This window comes from Thunnus albacares, chromosome 1 (assembly GCF_914725855.1).
Source record: "Thunnus albacares chromosome 1, fThuAlb1.1, whole genome shotgun sequence".
NCBI lineage: Eukaryota > Metazoa > Chordata > Actinopteri > Scombriformes > Scombridae > Thunnus > Thunnus albacares.
In genome coordinates, this window is record NC_058106.1 from 21,861,216 (window position 1) to 21,874,810 (window position 13,595).

General features: G+C 37.4%; 1 protein-coding gene across 6 annotated transcripts in view; it reads left to right on the plus strand.

Annotated features, from left to right (window-relative positions):
* Nucleotides 1-13,340, plus strand: part of mical2a (microtubule associated monooxygenase, calponin and LIM domain containing 2a) — a 39,289-nt gene extending 25,949 nt beyond the window's left edge. For 2 of the 6 annotated variants that reach the window (XM_044349482.1, XM_044349477.1), the window contains 6 exons: nucleotides 346-450; nucleotides 1,734-1,988; nucleotides 4,402-4,509; nucleotides 6,710-6,890; nucleotides 6,992-7,068; nucleotides 7,161-9,095. In XM_044349482.1, coding sequence (XP_044205417.1) covers nucleotides 346-450; nucleotides 1,734-1,988; nucleotides 4,402-4,509; nucleotides 6,710-6,890; nucleotides 6,992-7,068; nucleotides 7,161-7,565 — 1,131 coding nt within the window. In that variant the 3' untranslated portion in view covers nucleotides 7,566-9,095. Of the gene's footprint in view, nucleotides 1-345; nucleotides 451-1,733; nucleotides 1,989-4,401; nucleotides 4,510-6,709; nucleotides 6,891-6,991; nucleotides 7,069-7,160; nucleotides 9,096-9,141; nucleotides 9,230-13,151 lie in introns of those variants that run through there. The other 4 variants (XM_044349489.1, XM_044349500.1, XM_044349506.1 and 1 more) reach the window with 4 other exon arrangements.
* Nucleotides 13,341-13,595: the final 255 nt, after the last annotated feature.

Genomic DNA, 13,595 nt, shown 5'->3' on the forward strand with positions numbered 1-13,595 from the left:
TTCTAGTATAATTATAGTTTCCACTGTAAGAATGTCAGTAAGTATACAGTGCGTGTATGTATCCATTGATTTATCTGCAGAGAAATACTTTTTATATCTTTCCTGGCTGCAGATAGTTAGAAATGGCTATTTGTCCTCTTTTCTATGGATCATAAATATGTTTTAAATTTCCGTTGTTGTGAGCTGGAGCTCTGACCGTGGTCTGTGGTTTCTCTGACAAAACTTTCCTCTTGCTAATGCTAAAGTCTTCTCTTGTCTATTATTTCCAGCTTTTAATCTCTTCAGCCTTTTCTATTTCTGTGCCTCTTTATTAACTTACTTTCTAACCTTTCTGCAAAATCTCAGTCAGACTGTGAGAGGTCCTCCCCGCTCCAAACTCTTGACCTGCCTGAGAATCTTCCCATTAAACTCGGGCCTCCGGTCCCACCTAAACCTCCTCCTGAGATACAGGTAGATTGGAGCAGCCAGATGGCAGTTAAGACACACGAACTGTAGTCTGAAACATTAGGACAGTCGCTAAAACTTCAAACAAAACAAATACATACACACACAGACTTTTGCACATGTACATATACTGTATGTTCATGTACCACAAACAGACAAGACACATACATCTATAAAACACAAGAGATACAACTTGTCTAATTAGGAGTTTTCAGTCTTTGATTATTTAAAGGGCCATACTGGTGGTTTGTCAAAGGTTAAGTCAAAGCTGTTTTGCTGTTGGTTCAAAAGTTCACAAAAAAGTTGAAAGTTGCAAGGAAATCCACAAACTGTGATCATTGTTTCATGAATTGAATTTAGTGTGGAGTTTCCCTGTCTTAAGTGCTAGAATGACTAAACCCAAACTTCAATTTTCCAGCACTCAGAGTCACATGCAGTAACCAGTTTGATGGCTCTTTGATTCGTTACCATACTCACATCTCTCCTTCTCCTGGTCAAACAAGCAGAGAGAGGACTTTTTCTTACTTTTTGTAAGAAGTTAAATATGTCTGAAAATTAGACCTGATATAATACTTGTCCAATAATCTGAATAAACCAGTCAAAAACTCCTCTATCCCATAACATCTGCAGTTGCTGGTTTACTGGCATTTATTGTTTTCATGAGATACATTACTGGAAAGTTATATACAGATCAGTCAAAACTTTGGACACACTTTCTTATTTAAGGGAATGGGAAGGTGTGTCCAAACTTTTGACTGGTACTGTATGTAAGGCAAACATAAAGAAAATATAAGTGTCACGAAAAGAATAATGTGAATTTGACGGTTTCCTCCATAAAAATTTTGCTGCTGGCAGTCGAGTCTCAGATGTCAGACTGCCCCTCAAGTTCCTGAACCCACCAGCAAAAAAAAGATTCAACAACAGTCCCTTCTCACAACTGTATTACCATGCAATGATTACATAACTTTGGCACAATATAAAGCAGACACTGTAATGGATTACCTATGCAAGTGGATTTTCGTGCTGCGCTGGCATGAACCAATGCCTGCCAGGAGGGAAGAAAATCAATCTAAAAACTTTTGGTATGCTTTGAAAATCGCTGGCGAGATTGAAAGGTATTTGTGATTTGTAGTTAATGGGCTGAAACATATAAAAGCTCCAGTATGGTTCTTTAAATGATTTGCAGTGTTTAAGTGGATGAAAAATAAACTCAAACTTCACTGTTTGGTTCCTTGATGAGGAGCCATACCACAGCTCTCATGTCCACTACTGTATATTATCACTTTCAGTTTGAAGTCAGTATCAGAAATGCAGCAAAGCACTTAGTCCGGCTGCCACCAAAGACTCTGCCCAAACCCAAGTTCCAGCCTCCGTCCCAGTTTTCTGTAGTGAAGCTCAGACATGTGGATCAAACACATGCTCAGACGAAGCCTCAGCCTGAGATTGCAGACTCCGCTGCTTCTTCTCCCTCCTGCCACTCAGCTGTCCTTCTCATGTCAAGAATTGTCCAGCGCCTCAAGGAGGTGGATGAACAGATCTCTGAGGTGAACAATATCTCCTGCTAAACATCTATTTTCTCTTCTTTTTCCTCCTTTTTAAACCCTTGTGATTGTTGCATGTTCTGATCCCCCAAAATGGCCCCAAGAGTGAATGTTGATTATATATCATGCCCTGATTATACATTTAGGTTTGTGTAATGTGTAGTCAGATGGTGAAGTCAGCCCCTAATTATCCAGCCCGACGAAAATGGCAAGAGCAGGCCTACAGACCTGGCACAAGCTGAGACAGACACACTGGCAGATTATTGGCCGGTTTGAGTCCGAGTGGAACAGGTCAGGCAGGGCCGAGCTGCAGCCAGAGACTTACATCTGAAAATAAGCTATTTTGATTATTCAGATCGGCCAAAAGCCTGCCTGCCTGCCTGTCTCAGCTCAGACCATCACTACAAACATGTTCACCTTATCAAGTCATTTAATGACAAAATGGTGATGTGTTTAGTTTCCAGTGGAGTTTTATCTGTTTGGAAAATTTTCTTTAAATACGAGGAACAGACAAAATAATGGAAACAGTGACCACTGTAACCACTGCCTCAAAGACGGATCATGTTACTGTTAGTATAATGCCTATCAGCAGTATTGGTAAACCCCAGTAGTGTATGTGCATATATTATATTATTGGTACAAATTGTGACTGCTGTTTCTCTTTATCACTGCAGTTTATCTTTGCTTGGTATATCTTGTCAAGAATTTGGGTGCTTATCTCTCTTACATAATAATTGACTTTTTTTTCTTTTTTTTTTGATAAATGCACCTGTGATTTGGACACAGATGATTTGGTTTTCTTGCAGCTGTTAGCTGTCTCGTGTTCCTTTCATCTCACTCCAAGTGTTGATCGCCATTCCCTAAACAAAAATGCTGCTAACCGGCATATTGTACGACTTTGTTTGGAATCATTATTAACGAAATAGTTCACCATTATGGGAAATACCCCTATTAACCTCTTGCTGAGAGTTAGATGAGAACATTGATGCCACCATCATGCCTGTCAGTTAGGGCTGCAGATAGCAATTACTTTCATTGTCGATTAATCCAACTACTATTTTCTTGATTAATTAATTAGTTAGTAAAATGTTAAATAGTGAAAAAATGGTGTTCACACTTTCTCAGAGGCCACGGTGATGTCTTCAGTTTGATCGCTTTGTCTGACTAACAGTCCAAAACTAAAAGATATTAAATTTTCTGTCATATATGATGAAGAAAACTGAAAAACATCCCATTTAAGAGGCTGGAAGCAGAGAATTTTTCTCATTTGTGCTCAAAAAATGACTGAAACGATTATTTGATCATCAAAATAGTTGCAGATTCATTTTCTGTCCATCGACTAATCAATTCATCGATTAATCATCGCAGCTCTATTGTTCGTTAAATATGACGCTAGAGCCAGGAGACAATTAGCTTAATATAGAGACAGGAAACAGCTAGCCTGGCTCTGTCTAAAGTTAAAAAAATACACCTACAAAAAGCTGGCTAGTTAAGCCTGTGTGTCCCCTTTGTTTAATGTGTACACAAACAGAAATGTAAAAACAATAATTTGTGGCTTTAGGGGGAGTTATGTGCTATAACTATGTTTTGGCTAACAGCAGCCAGCGTAGTGACTTCTCAGTCTCATCATCACAGTGAGGTTGTCAACAGAGACACTGCTGGGTGGATGGATAAACTGTTGTTCATTGTTCGCTGTAGAGGTGCTGGTAGCCTCCAGTCTTTATGTTAAGCTCTTGGCATTAGCTCCGTAGTTAACGCACAAACATTAGAGTGGTGTCGATCATTTCCTCTACATCTCTACGATAAGATGAGTAAGTGAACTATTCCTTTAAGTTGCTGTCTACATTATTTTGTCCATCCCTGTTGTACCAGTGTGTAGATAATCCAATTTTGCACATAGCATTTTTTTTTAAACTAATTCTAAATTTAATGATGATCCTTTTAATTGATGCACCTATAAATTTAACTTCAACTCACTTAAGCCTTAAAGGCTCAATACTTCACTATGTGATTTATTTAGGTGCATATTTCTGTCTGAACCAGCGTATTTGTGTCTGATTCCTCTGCCAGGTCTGTGTGGCTGTCTCAGTTTTCTGTTCCCCTGCAGTATAAGCAACAGTACAGGATGGGGTGTGAAATTACTGTAATAACGCAGCCTTCGTTCCACACAGCGATGTTATTGTTCTCCTCTCGACAATACACACTCAGCTGCCAAACTCTGCTTCTTATTGAGAAAGTAGAACAGAAAGGTCTTTCATCACTGACTTTGTCGGGCTTATTAAGTAGTTATTAGTCTACCTAATTATGTCTTCACACACACAGAGCTCCTCGTTTGTTGGGGGCAGAATGTCTCACTGTACTGAGGAGGTGAGACTGATGCCTCTTTTTTGTTCCTGTGCTCCGTATCGTCCTGCAGAAAAAAGCTCAGACACAACAGAGTAGAGAGTTTCACTCAAAGAGTATAAAGGAAAAAGCGGTTCACCTTAGCGGGTTGTTCTCAGGAGACAGCTCTGCTGTACTCAAGGTGACTATCTCTGGCTTGATCTGTGACCCCACCTTGGCCTTGTGTGTTGCACCCACTGAGTGTTGATTTGCATGTTTAAACACGTCATGTTTGGGATCACAAGTGTTGCATGGAGATTTTATCCCTTGTTTATTCTCTGTTCACCTTTTTTTAACACTTAGAGAAAATAAACCCTAAATACAGAACATTTTGTCGTAATTAATTAAATGACTTTTTTTTTGGTTTTCTGTGTTATCATTATTATAATAAACCAGTGGTTATTTCTACGCCCCCCCCACACAACTATCGGTTCCAGTGTTTTTCATTATGTGCCCGGTGTATAACATTGTTTTTATATTAGAAGTTTGTAATGTAATTGTCAGAAGTGTGATGTTGTGAGATTCTATGTGTGTTCAGGTTATTTCAGATTTTACAAGCTTCTCAGTATCAGTGATACCCACTGTGTGTTTTACTTGATGTTGGATCTAAAGCTGGATGTAAAGCAACAATACATAAAGAAATACAGAAAACCGAAAGCTACTAAGGTACGGAAGGAAAAAAGAAGACAAGTGAAATTAAAATTAAGATCGAAATAGACGTTTAGCAGTAATAGTACAACAGTTGAGAGGAGGTATTTTTGGTACCATTTGACCTGTTGTAGCACGATAAAACATAATTACATAATAAAACATGTCATCAATCTTTTTGATTTTGAATTTAATTGTATATTTATTCCGTTTTTATATGTTTGAAAACTGAATTATAACTATGCAGTTAATGTAAGTGTTGCCTTGTCGTTTGAGGCGGTAAAACTTTATTAAAATGTTTAAAATTAAGTGATTGAAATGAACAGATCTTTCAGCACCGATTGTCATTGGGAACCACTGTTCTGTATGCAACAATATCAGATATAATGTAGATAGCACTATATTATCACTTCTAATACCAGAGAAAGTCTGTTATAATCAATCTTGCATGTTATTCTGAATATCAGCACCATTTTAATGTGGATTTAGTCTGGGCACATTCTTCCTGTCATTTCATATAATCATAACCATATAATTTCAGTAATTCTTGTGTGTTGAGAGGCCTCCATTTGTCAAACAGAACTATTTATCATCACATCTTTTCTACAGATTCAAAATTTGTCTCTAATAGTGACACATCTGCATTTTGTTAATAAAATGCAGTTTTTCATTAAAGCTTTCTTAATTCCAGTTATTGCTTAGAATAAGTTTCATAATGTGATAATTGTTCAACTGATGAAGGCTCAACAGGCAGCACACAGAAATCCTCGAGCTCAAGCTTTACGTTGATGTCATGTATCTTCTTAATCATAACAGACAGATTGATGCCAAACCACCTTTTTTTTTGCATGTTAGCTTTTCTTTTACTGCTGTTTCTGCCCCGTGTGCTTTAAATTACCAGCAGAGGAGGAGTGTGTGTTTCTGTGGTGGCACTTTGTGGGTTCCTCTGCTCCACCCATCCCAAACAGTCTGCTCCAACTCAGCATCCACATGTTATAGCAGGACTTGTACCAGTTTAACATAAAGGACGGTCTCTGGGTACACAGTGCTCCATGTTTTCCAATTTTGGATCAAGTTTTATTCTTGAAGAGCAATTTGGAAACTATTTGGACATGATAAACTTACTGAACCATATGTGTTATCCGTATAACCGTATGATTATCCTCTCTCTATAATTACACTTTACTGTGTTTTCCTCTGGGCTGCATGTTAGAGAGCAGTTGGGAGGAGTGTTGTGGGCTTTTAAGTAAAGACACCCACAGCTCGCTCATACGATCACCTTAACTTTCATCCAAAATATCCCCAAAAAGACATTCAGGAAGTAATGTTGTGAAAGAAAAGCTTTAAATCTGTGGGGAAAACATCCAGCTATGTGTGTTCCTCACATTATTACTCTTCCTGCATGTAAAACCCACCTCTGTTTGCAGTGAGCATGCCCACACCTCCAAGAGTAAAAATGTCCATCTAATGTGACCTGGACAATTTCATTTTCAGTATTCATGGTGCTAAGTCTTAACTACAACAGCCAGATTGTTATATAAATATTTAAGGGTTCAAGTTGTGGCAACAAATCATCTAAAAGAAAGGTTAGAATCAGTGTTCAGCATGTCAGTTTTAGTTATAATGAGATGTGTGACATAAGTGCTCATCTTCAAATCTGTCATCATAACTCCTGCCTGTGCTCTGTTTCCCAGAACGACTCGGTGCGAAGGGCGTTCCCCCAGTCCGGTGACAAGTGTCACTCATGCGAGAGGCGTGTTTATATGGTGGAGAAAGTTTGTGCCGAGGGGCTCTACTTCCACAGGGAGTGTTTTCGCTGTTCCACCTGCGGCTCTGCCCTGCGCCAGGGAGCACATGCCTTCGACTCCCAACAGGGTATGTGTGACAAAAATGTTGGATCCACATGTCACTAAAAAAAAAAGAGCAAAATCAGTATCTAGTTGGCTGATAGATGCACATTTTTTGTGATCTTACAGGGAAATTGTACTGCAAACTTCACTTTGATCAACGCAACAATGGGACAAACTTACGCAGGAATTTCTCTCTACGCTCAGTAAGCGCTTTGCACCTCAAACTATATTTTTATTCTTGCGATATTTGTTGTAAAATATCTAATTTCTCTGTCTGTCACTTCCCTTGTCTTAGACTCGTTTTGGAAGTGAAGTTCAGGAGCAATGCGCTGTAGATGAAGAGAGCTCCTCCTCCAGCAGAGCAGCAGACCCGCAGAGTCAACCTGCAGCAGGTACCTTCAGCTCGTTCATAAGGAAACGACTGAGCTGGCCGCTGAGTGTGACTCGCTCTGTGTGTAACGCCCCCAAGTATCTGTTTCACCGTGTGCGTAAGACAGCACAAGCTGTTGCCGGCCACATGAGGGACAACGCCCAGGACTATGTGAACCTGTACGAGCTACTGAGTGTGAGCTTGCCCCTGCTGCTTGTGTTACCAGAGATTCTGCTGCAGATGTACACAGAGGTTGTGCCCGACGGGCCGAGCTCTTTACAGCCTCTACTGCTGTGGCTGCAGGAGCAAGTCGGTCACAGGCTCATCTAAAGTCTCAGCTGTTAATAGTAAACCCTCAACATCACTCCAAACCGTTATATCTGTGGCCAATGTGCACATTAGCTGGAGTGTTAATGTCATATTATCATTTGTAGTTGTGCACAAGCACCTTTTTGATGTTTACTTGTCTTTTCATGATGATACTAGATCAGTTTGTTAGATGTACTTTCTCATCAGCCAAAACACTGTAAGTTGCACATACAACATTTTGCAATTTACTACAGGGGTTGGGGAAATTTGTTGAATATTAAAGCTGCACCAAATAATTTTACAGTGGGTTTAATGTGGAAACTGTACAGTAGGGTTAAAATAAATTAAACAAATAGGTTTAAAGTAGTTAAACTGCACATAAATACCTTTCATAAAGTAAAACAGGCCACAGTCTGCGCATGGAAAGACTTAAGACTGCTGAAATCAACATTGCTGTAAAACGGATCCTGCAGTTAAACTTGCTTTACTCAGGTCATTATGACTGACTGACTTTGTGCACTTTATCTTTGGGAACTGCCTTGTCAATGGAGCAGCAAACTGTCACATACAGTAACACTAAATCCTGCTTTCATGTTGACGTTGAACAGCAGGCGGGTTTATTCTGTGCTCCTACCATATGTTTTTTTTTTTAATATACATATATGCACATGTGCAATTATCTCATTATATTTACCATACTCTGACCACTTTTATTAACTGTATCATTCATCTTTTGTATGGATGTCTCCCAAAGAATCCCTCAGAGGTTTTGATACTGTGGACTCCTCTTGGTATTTAGTTCTACTTTGCTGCCATCTACTGTTGACTCTCAGAAAAACCATGAAGGCACAAAACAAAAAGATACCCCACCCTCTCAATTTTTTTTTATATAACATTGCAAACTCTTAGATTTTAAAGAATTGATTTAGTAGATATGATTTACTGTAGACAATAGACGCTGGTGAGCATGCTGTGATGTGTTTGTATGTGCTTGCCACTCTTGCCATAATTTTAAAGCATGTTGTTGGAAGATCAACTGCAAACCTCTTTGACTGGAAGCCACCCGGTCGCTTCCTATTCAGATACAAATACAGATACTTTCTATTGTTGCTGATGAAGCACTTTAGAGTTGCAGCGTATTTTGTTTAGCTTTAAAAAATATTTGAAAATGAATGATGTTTGCAAAAACTTCAGGCAGTTTTTAAAGTGTTTACAGCATGATATGCAATAATATGTTTGTGTTCTGCTCTCTGCTACCTAATTTTACATGTTGAATTACTGAATCTGCTACATGTTGTTTAGAAGGAGATAAATATCTGGTTTACAGTGCAGAATAAGTGAAAAACTGAAGTGTTTTAAAATACCAAAGAACTGTTTTTTTATACACGGACTGTACTTATATAAGATAAAAGTTATACATTTGTATAACAAGACAGCAGTCATGCAGACTGTAATCTGTACAATGGTGCCAACAACCAAATTTCTCCTTTCTTTTTTTACGAATGTCAGTATTTTTGTTTTGTTCTCATAAACATTTTCTACTTTTGTGCATTCAGTTGTTTTTATTCATGTCCTCTGTGTGTTCCCTGTGTTATAGATCATTTTTCTCTTTTCCTCCCATCAGCTGAAGCCTTTTATGAAGTGTGTGAGCAGGCTGGATGTTTAGGAGAGATGACATGTTGAAGGTGATCGCCTGCATGGTCACAAGGTCGTGTGTCATAGTTGTGACATTGAGTTACAATAACTGACCCTGAAAGTGTCCTGAAATGATTTAACAACATTTACAGTAATTAAATAATTAAAGATGCCCCTTTGCAGTGACATTGCATTTTGGCTAAACTTAACCAAAGACTAATGAAAGGCTTCAGTGTTTGTTATTGACCCTCAGCCTGTTTTTGGAATGAACTGGTACTAACTCAGATTGGTCCCTGACCTCTGAATTGCTGCCACATTGTTGTTTTTATTGTTTTTTCAGCAGTTCAAATCAATAATGAAGTGACACAAAGTGTCAGTTCAGTTCAACTATCAGGCTGCTAAACTAACCTGTGAAGAGAAGAAACCAAACAAACATCAAATCAGGTTTTATTCCAATTTTTTTGCATTTAGGTGAAAGTATTTTTCTGAAAAGGGTCAACAAACATCTCAAAACATCAACTTGTCAAATCATTACCTGAAATATAAATATCAGTTAACTATTAGCCAATACTTAATCAAACAATCTCACCATTCAGTTGATGTTCTGGAGCTTTTGATCATATCATATGATCTTCTTCAGTATATGGAGTTGTCCAATTGTCATGAAGTTCAAATTTTAATTTTTATGAGCACTTCAAGTATGCACTTCATGACTCAATCTGCTGAAGAAGCTCATGAGAAGCTCCAGAAGAGCCACTGAAAGGACTTTGGTCAACTGTTGAGTTTTTAATCTAAATTATTTACCAATTTGTCTATACGTTAAAGACTATCAGTAATCCATTGAGCTGATGATGCTGTATAAAATCCTGAAGATTTAATAAATATGCTGTCAGACTCATCTATGCCTGTTTCAGCTGGAAAACAGCGTACAGTACAGTCATGTTTAAAATCCACAAGTTCTTATTAATCCCTGCAAAAACCCAGACTGAGATTCAAACTCTAAGTATTGATAGAGTTTGGATCTTTGTACTCTTTGGATGATGAAAAGGTAAACAACTTGTTAGTTATTTAAGTTACAAAGTTGAACAGATAGATTGACATTTCTTCCTCATCAAAGAAGTGTGAAGAAAAGTTCAGCCAAAACTAGATAATATGGGTCAAAGTTAAGGCCTTGATGTTGTGCGACAGTTACTTTAGAAAAATACCCTTTTGATTTGTGCAACTCACACTGTTGAAGTCTCATATCAGCTTCAGTTGAATTTTATAGTGCATTCTTATAAAGAAAATGTATCATTTCCATTTCCACTGGAGCAGGCTATTTGTACCGGGTGTGAATGTGTGAACATTGATCTCAATGACACTTCCCTTTATGAATAAAAGGTTTTTTTTTTTTAAAAAAAAAAAACTTGTTATTGATAATGTTACATTCCACAATGATCTGACAATAGCAGCGAGGATACATTTTTCATACGAAGGTTGAATACATTTACACCATTTAGAGAAACGTTGATCTCTATATCTTTGTGTTTTCATTGTACAGCAGGATTAATATCTGCTTAATAAAATACATTAGTAACCTCCTCTTTCGTCTATCTCAAAAGGAAAATTTTCTTATATGTTGAGGTAGAAACAGTTCAGGAATGCACTTACAGCTCAGAGGGCCGAAATTGCTTTTGGAATAACATGATTCGACTTTATGATGTGAACTAAAAAAAAAAAAAGTCCTCGACTTTACAACCTCAGCTCATATTCTGCAGGAGCTTCTGTGTTGCCTTTGCTTTCACAGTAAATATTGATGCTTAAATAAGCTTTCAAATGTTGATGTCCATCTTTTAACATTTCAACTGGCACCTTGTCTTACCTTCTTCTACTGCTCTTAAAAATAATACTTATGAATTCTGCTGTCATCCAAGTAAGTGTATATCAATAGGTCAATAAAGGTATTTCTCATTAATCCATCACAGTGATGAGTGTGATGATAAACCGCTACACAGAAGTCTTTCAGAGTCACGCAGGTTAAACTTTTCATCTAATCCATATTGAAACTGAAGGTGCTGTTTTTGCATCCTGCTTGCATATTTTACAGGTAAAAACTTTGTGTGAACTACTCCTCAGCGTTCCTCACAGCTCGGCTTCCTAACAAGCTGCTATTTATTTTTCTCATTCCTCCTATTGTTGCTCCTCCGGCAACTCCAAACTTATATAAATATGTTTGTGCATCTCTGTTGTTCTTCTAATGATCTTTCTATCCTTCACCAACAAAATTAAATTTAGCGCTTTAGATGAGGTTTTATGCTTGAGTGCTCATTTAGACTGATTAATCATATTGTTGGTCATATAAATGTAAATACATCTCCACATATCCTACATTCTAAAACCCATGTTGTTAAGAAAGCGTTACAGCCAACACATGCGTCTCAATAACAGAGATTAACTACACTAAAAGATATTTGTTTAATCATTTGAATCTATCCTGTTTTATTTTGAGAGATCATATCTAAACCTCACACTTATATTCATGAGATTGTAACACTGTTTGGATGAGACCTAAACAGTTTAGGATTTAAAGTTTATTTCCATTTTTCAATTTTTTAACATACATAACAATAACTAATATAATAGAAATAAATGATAATAATAATAATGGATATGATAAGGGGTAGCATAAGATATTAAGATATTGTATTGTTTCCCTAAGTGAGCTATGCACCAGCGAAGGACAAATTTCCATTATTGCCTGCATTAATGTTTTGTTGAATTCTTGAATTTCTTGAAGGTAAACATACAGATATTGTATGCAGCATTATTTATCCTTAGAGATATAGATCTGCTATTTTCCCCATTTTAGTCTTTCTATAGAAAAGTTGTTCATATGCAGCCACATTTCCAAGAGGAAGCTTCTGTCTTTTTCCAAACCCTCAATAAAGTCTGTCTACCCACCATTATGTCAGTTTGGATCAGTTCTGTATTTCCACAATCTTTCACAGCTAATGGGTCACCCAGCACATATAACCTGAGAGAGACTTCAAAGTCAGTGTTAGTTATCTCCTTTATACAGTTGTGAACTTGTTCCCAAAAGTCTTGAATCTTAGGACATTAATGTGTCTCTGAATTCTGACATTTGAATTCAGCAGTCTGCTGTTTTTAAGGCCTAATTGAAGTTGTCTAGATAGTGTCCAATAGAAGCGAGTCTTACTTTTATATCCCTTGATAGCTTTCTTTGATTTTGTCATATCCTACTCTATTCTAACTCATTAAACAAAAGGTTTAAATCTTTTAATGCTGTTGGAAGTGTAGTATCCTGGCAAATATTTTGGAGTAGTATTGAGTGGCCTCATGACCCAGTCCAGATATTCAGAGGATATCAGAGAGCAGTTTAGATTGCTGGTTACCCAACACAGTAGACGGCAAGTGACTCAGTTGTAAGTGCTGCCACATACTGGATCAAGGGAGACCAAACTCCTGAGAAGATTTCAGTAAATTGATTTTAAATAGATCTCCAAGTGTCTGAATCCCTTTATTTATCCACACTTTCAACAAGAATAGGGCTCCACCAACAATAACTTCAGGTTAAACCATATGTTTGACTCTGAGTTAAGGTGAATGTCTATGTTATGGATCCTAGCTTCCTTTTTCCAAATGTCCTGCAGATGAGAAAGGTCCGGGTGGGACTGCGTCTCAGGTGACAATCTGATGGATAAACATGCTAGTGGAGGGAGGGGCAGTCACACATCCTGTTCAATACTCGACCATGGAGGAGCTCTTTCTTTGGGCAATATGTTGAAGACTAAATGAATAATGAAGGAATGACTGGGAGTTGTAGTTTTTCCAAACACATCTGTGGGTATTTCCCATTTCAGACCTAAACAATTTAAAGATACTGATGAAAAAGATATCTAAAGTTTAATTTCAACTTGTTGAGGTTTCTTGATCCCATTTCTCAATGTTTGTTTCCTTGTGTTTTCCTTTTAGAAGCTGCTACACAAGTGAGATTATCACTTCACCCTCTCATGACTGGGAATTATAACTGAAGGTTATTCATGACGTTATTGTGTAAGATTGTTAATAATTAATGGCAACTTTTTAAATGTGTTAAATCTGCATTGCTTTTTGTGCTGCTGTATTGCCTTTTTAAACAATAAATGTATACACTGTTACTGACTTCTGACTGTGTTTATAAGATACAAAAGCTTTAGTTTTCATTTACTCTCAGACCTTAACTAATGAGAAAATGCTCATATGAGTTGTTTTTGGGAAATGTTTTAAGCAAAACAACAATTTTTAAATCAAAAACTCTGATCTGAATTGCACACCAAATCACTTAAACAACATGATGATCTCAATTCACTTAAAAAAAACAAATAAACGACAACAAAAACAAAGTTACTGTACATGACAATGTGCCTGACATGGTTG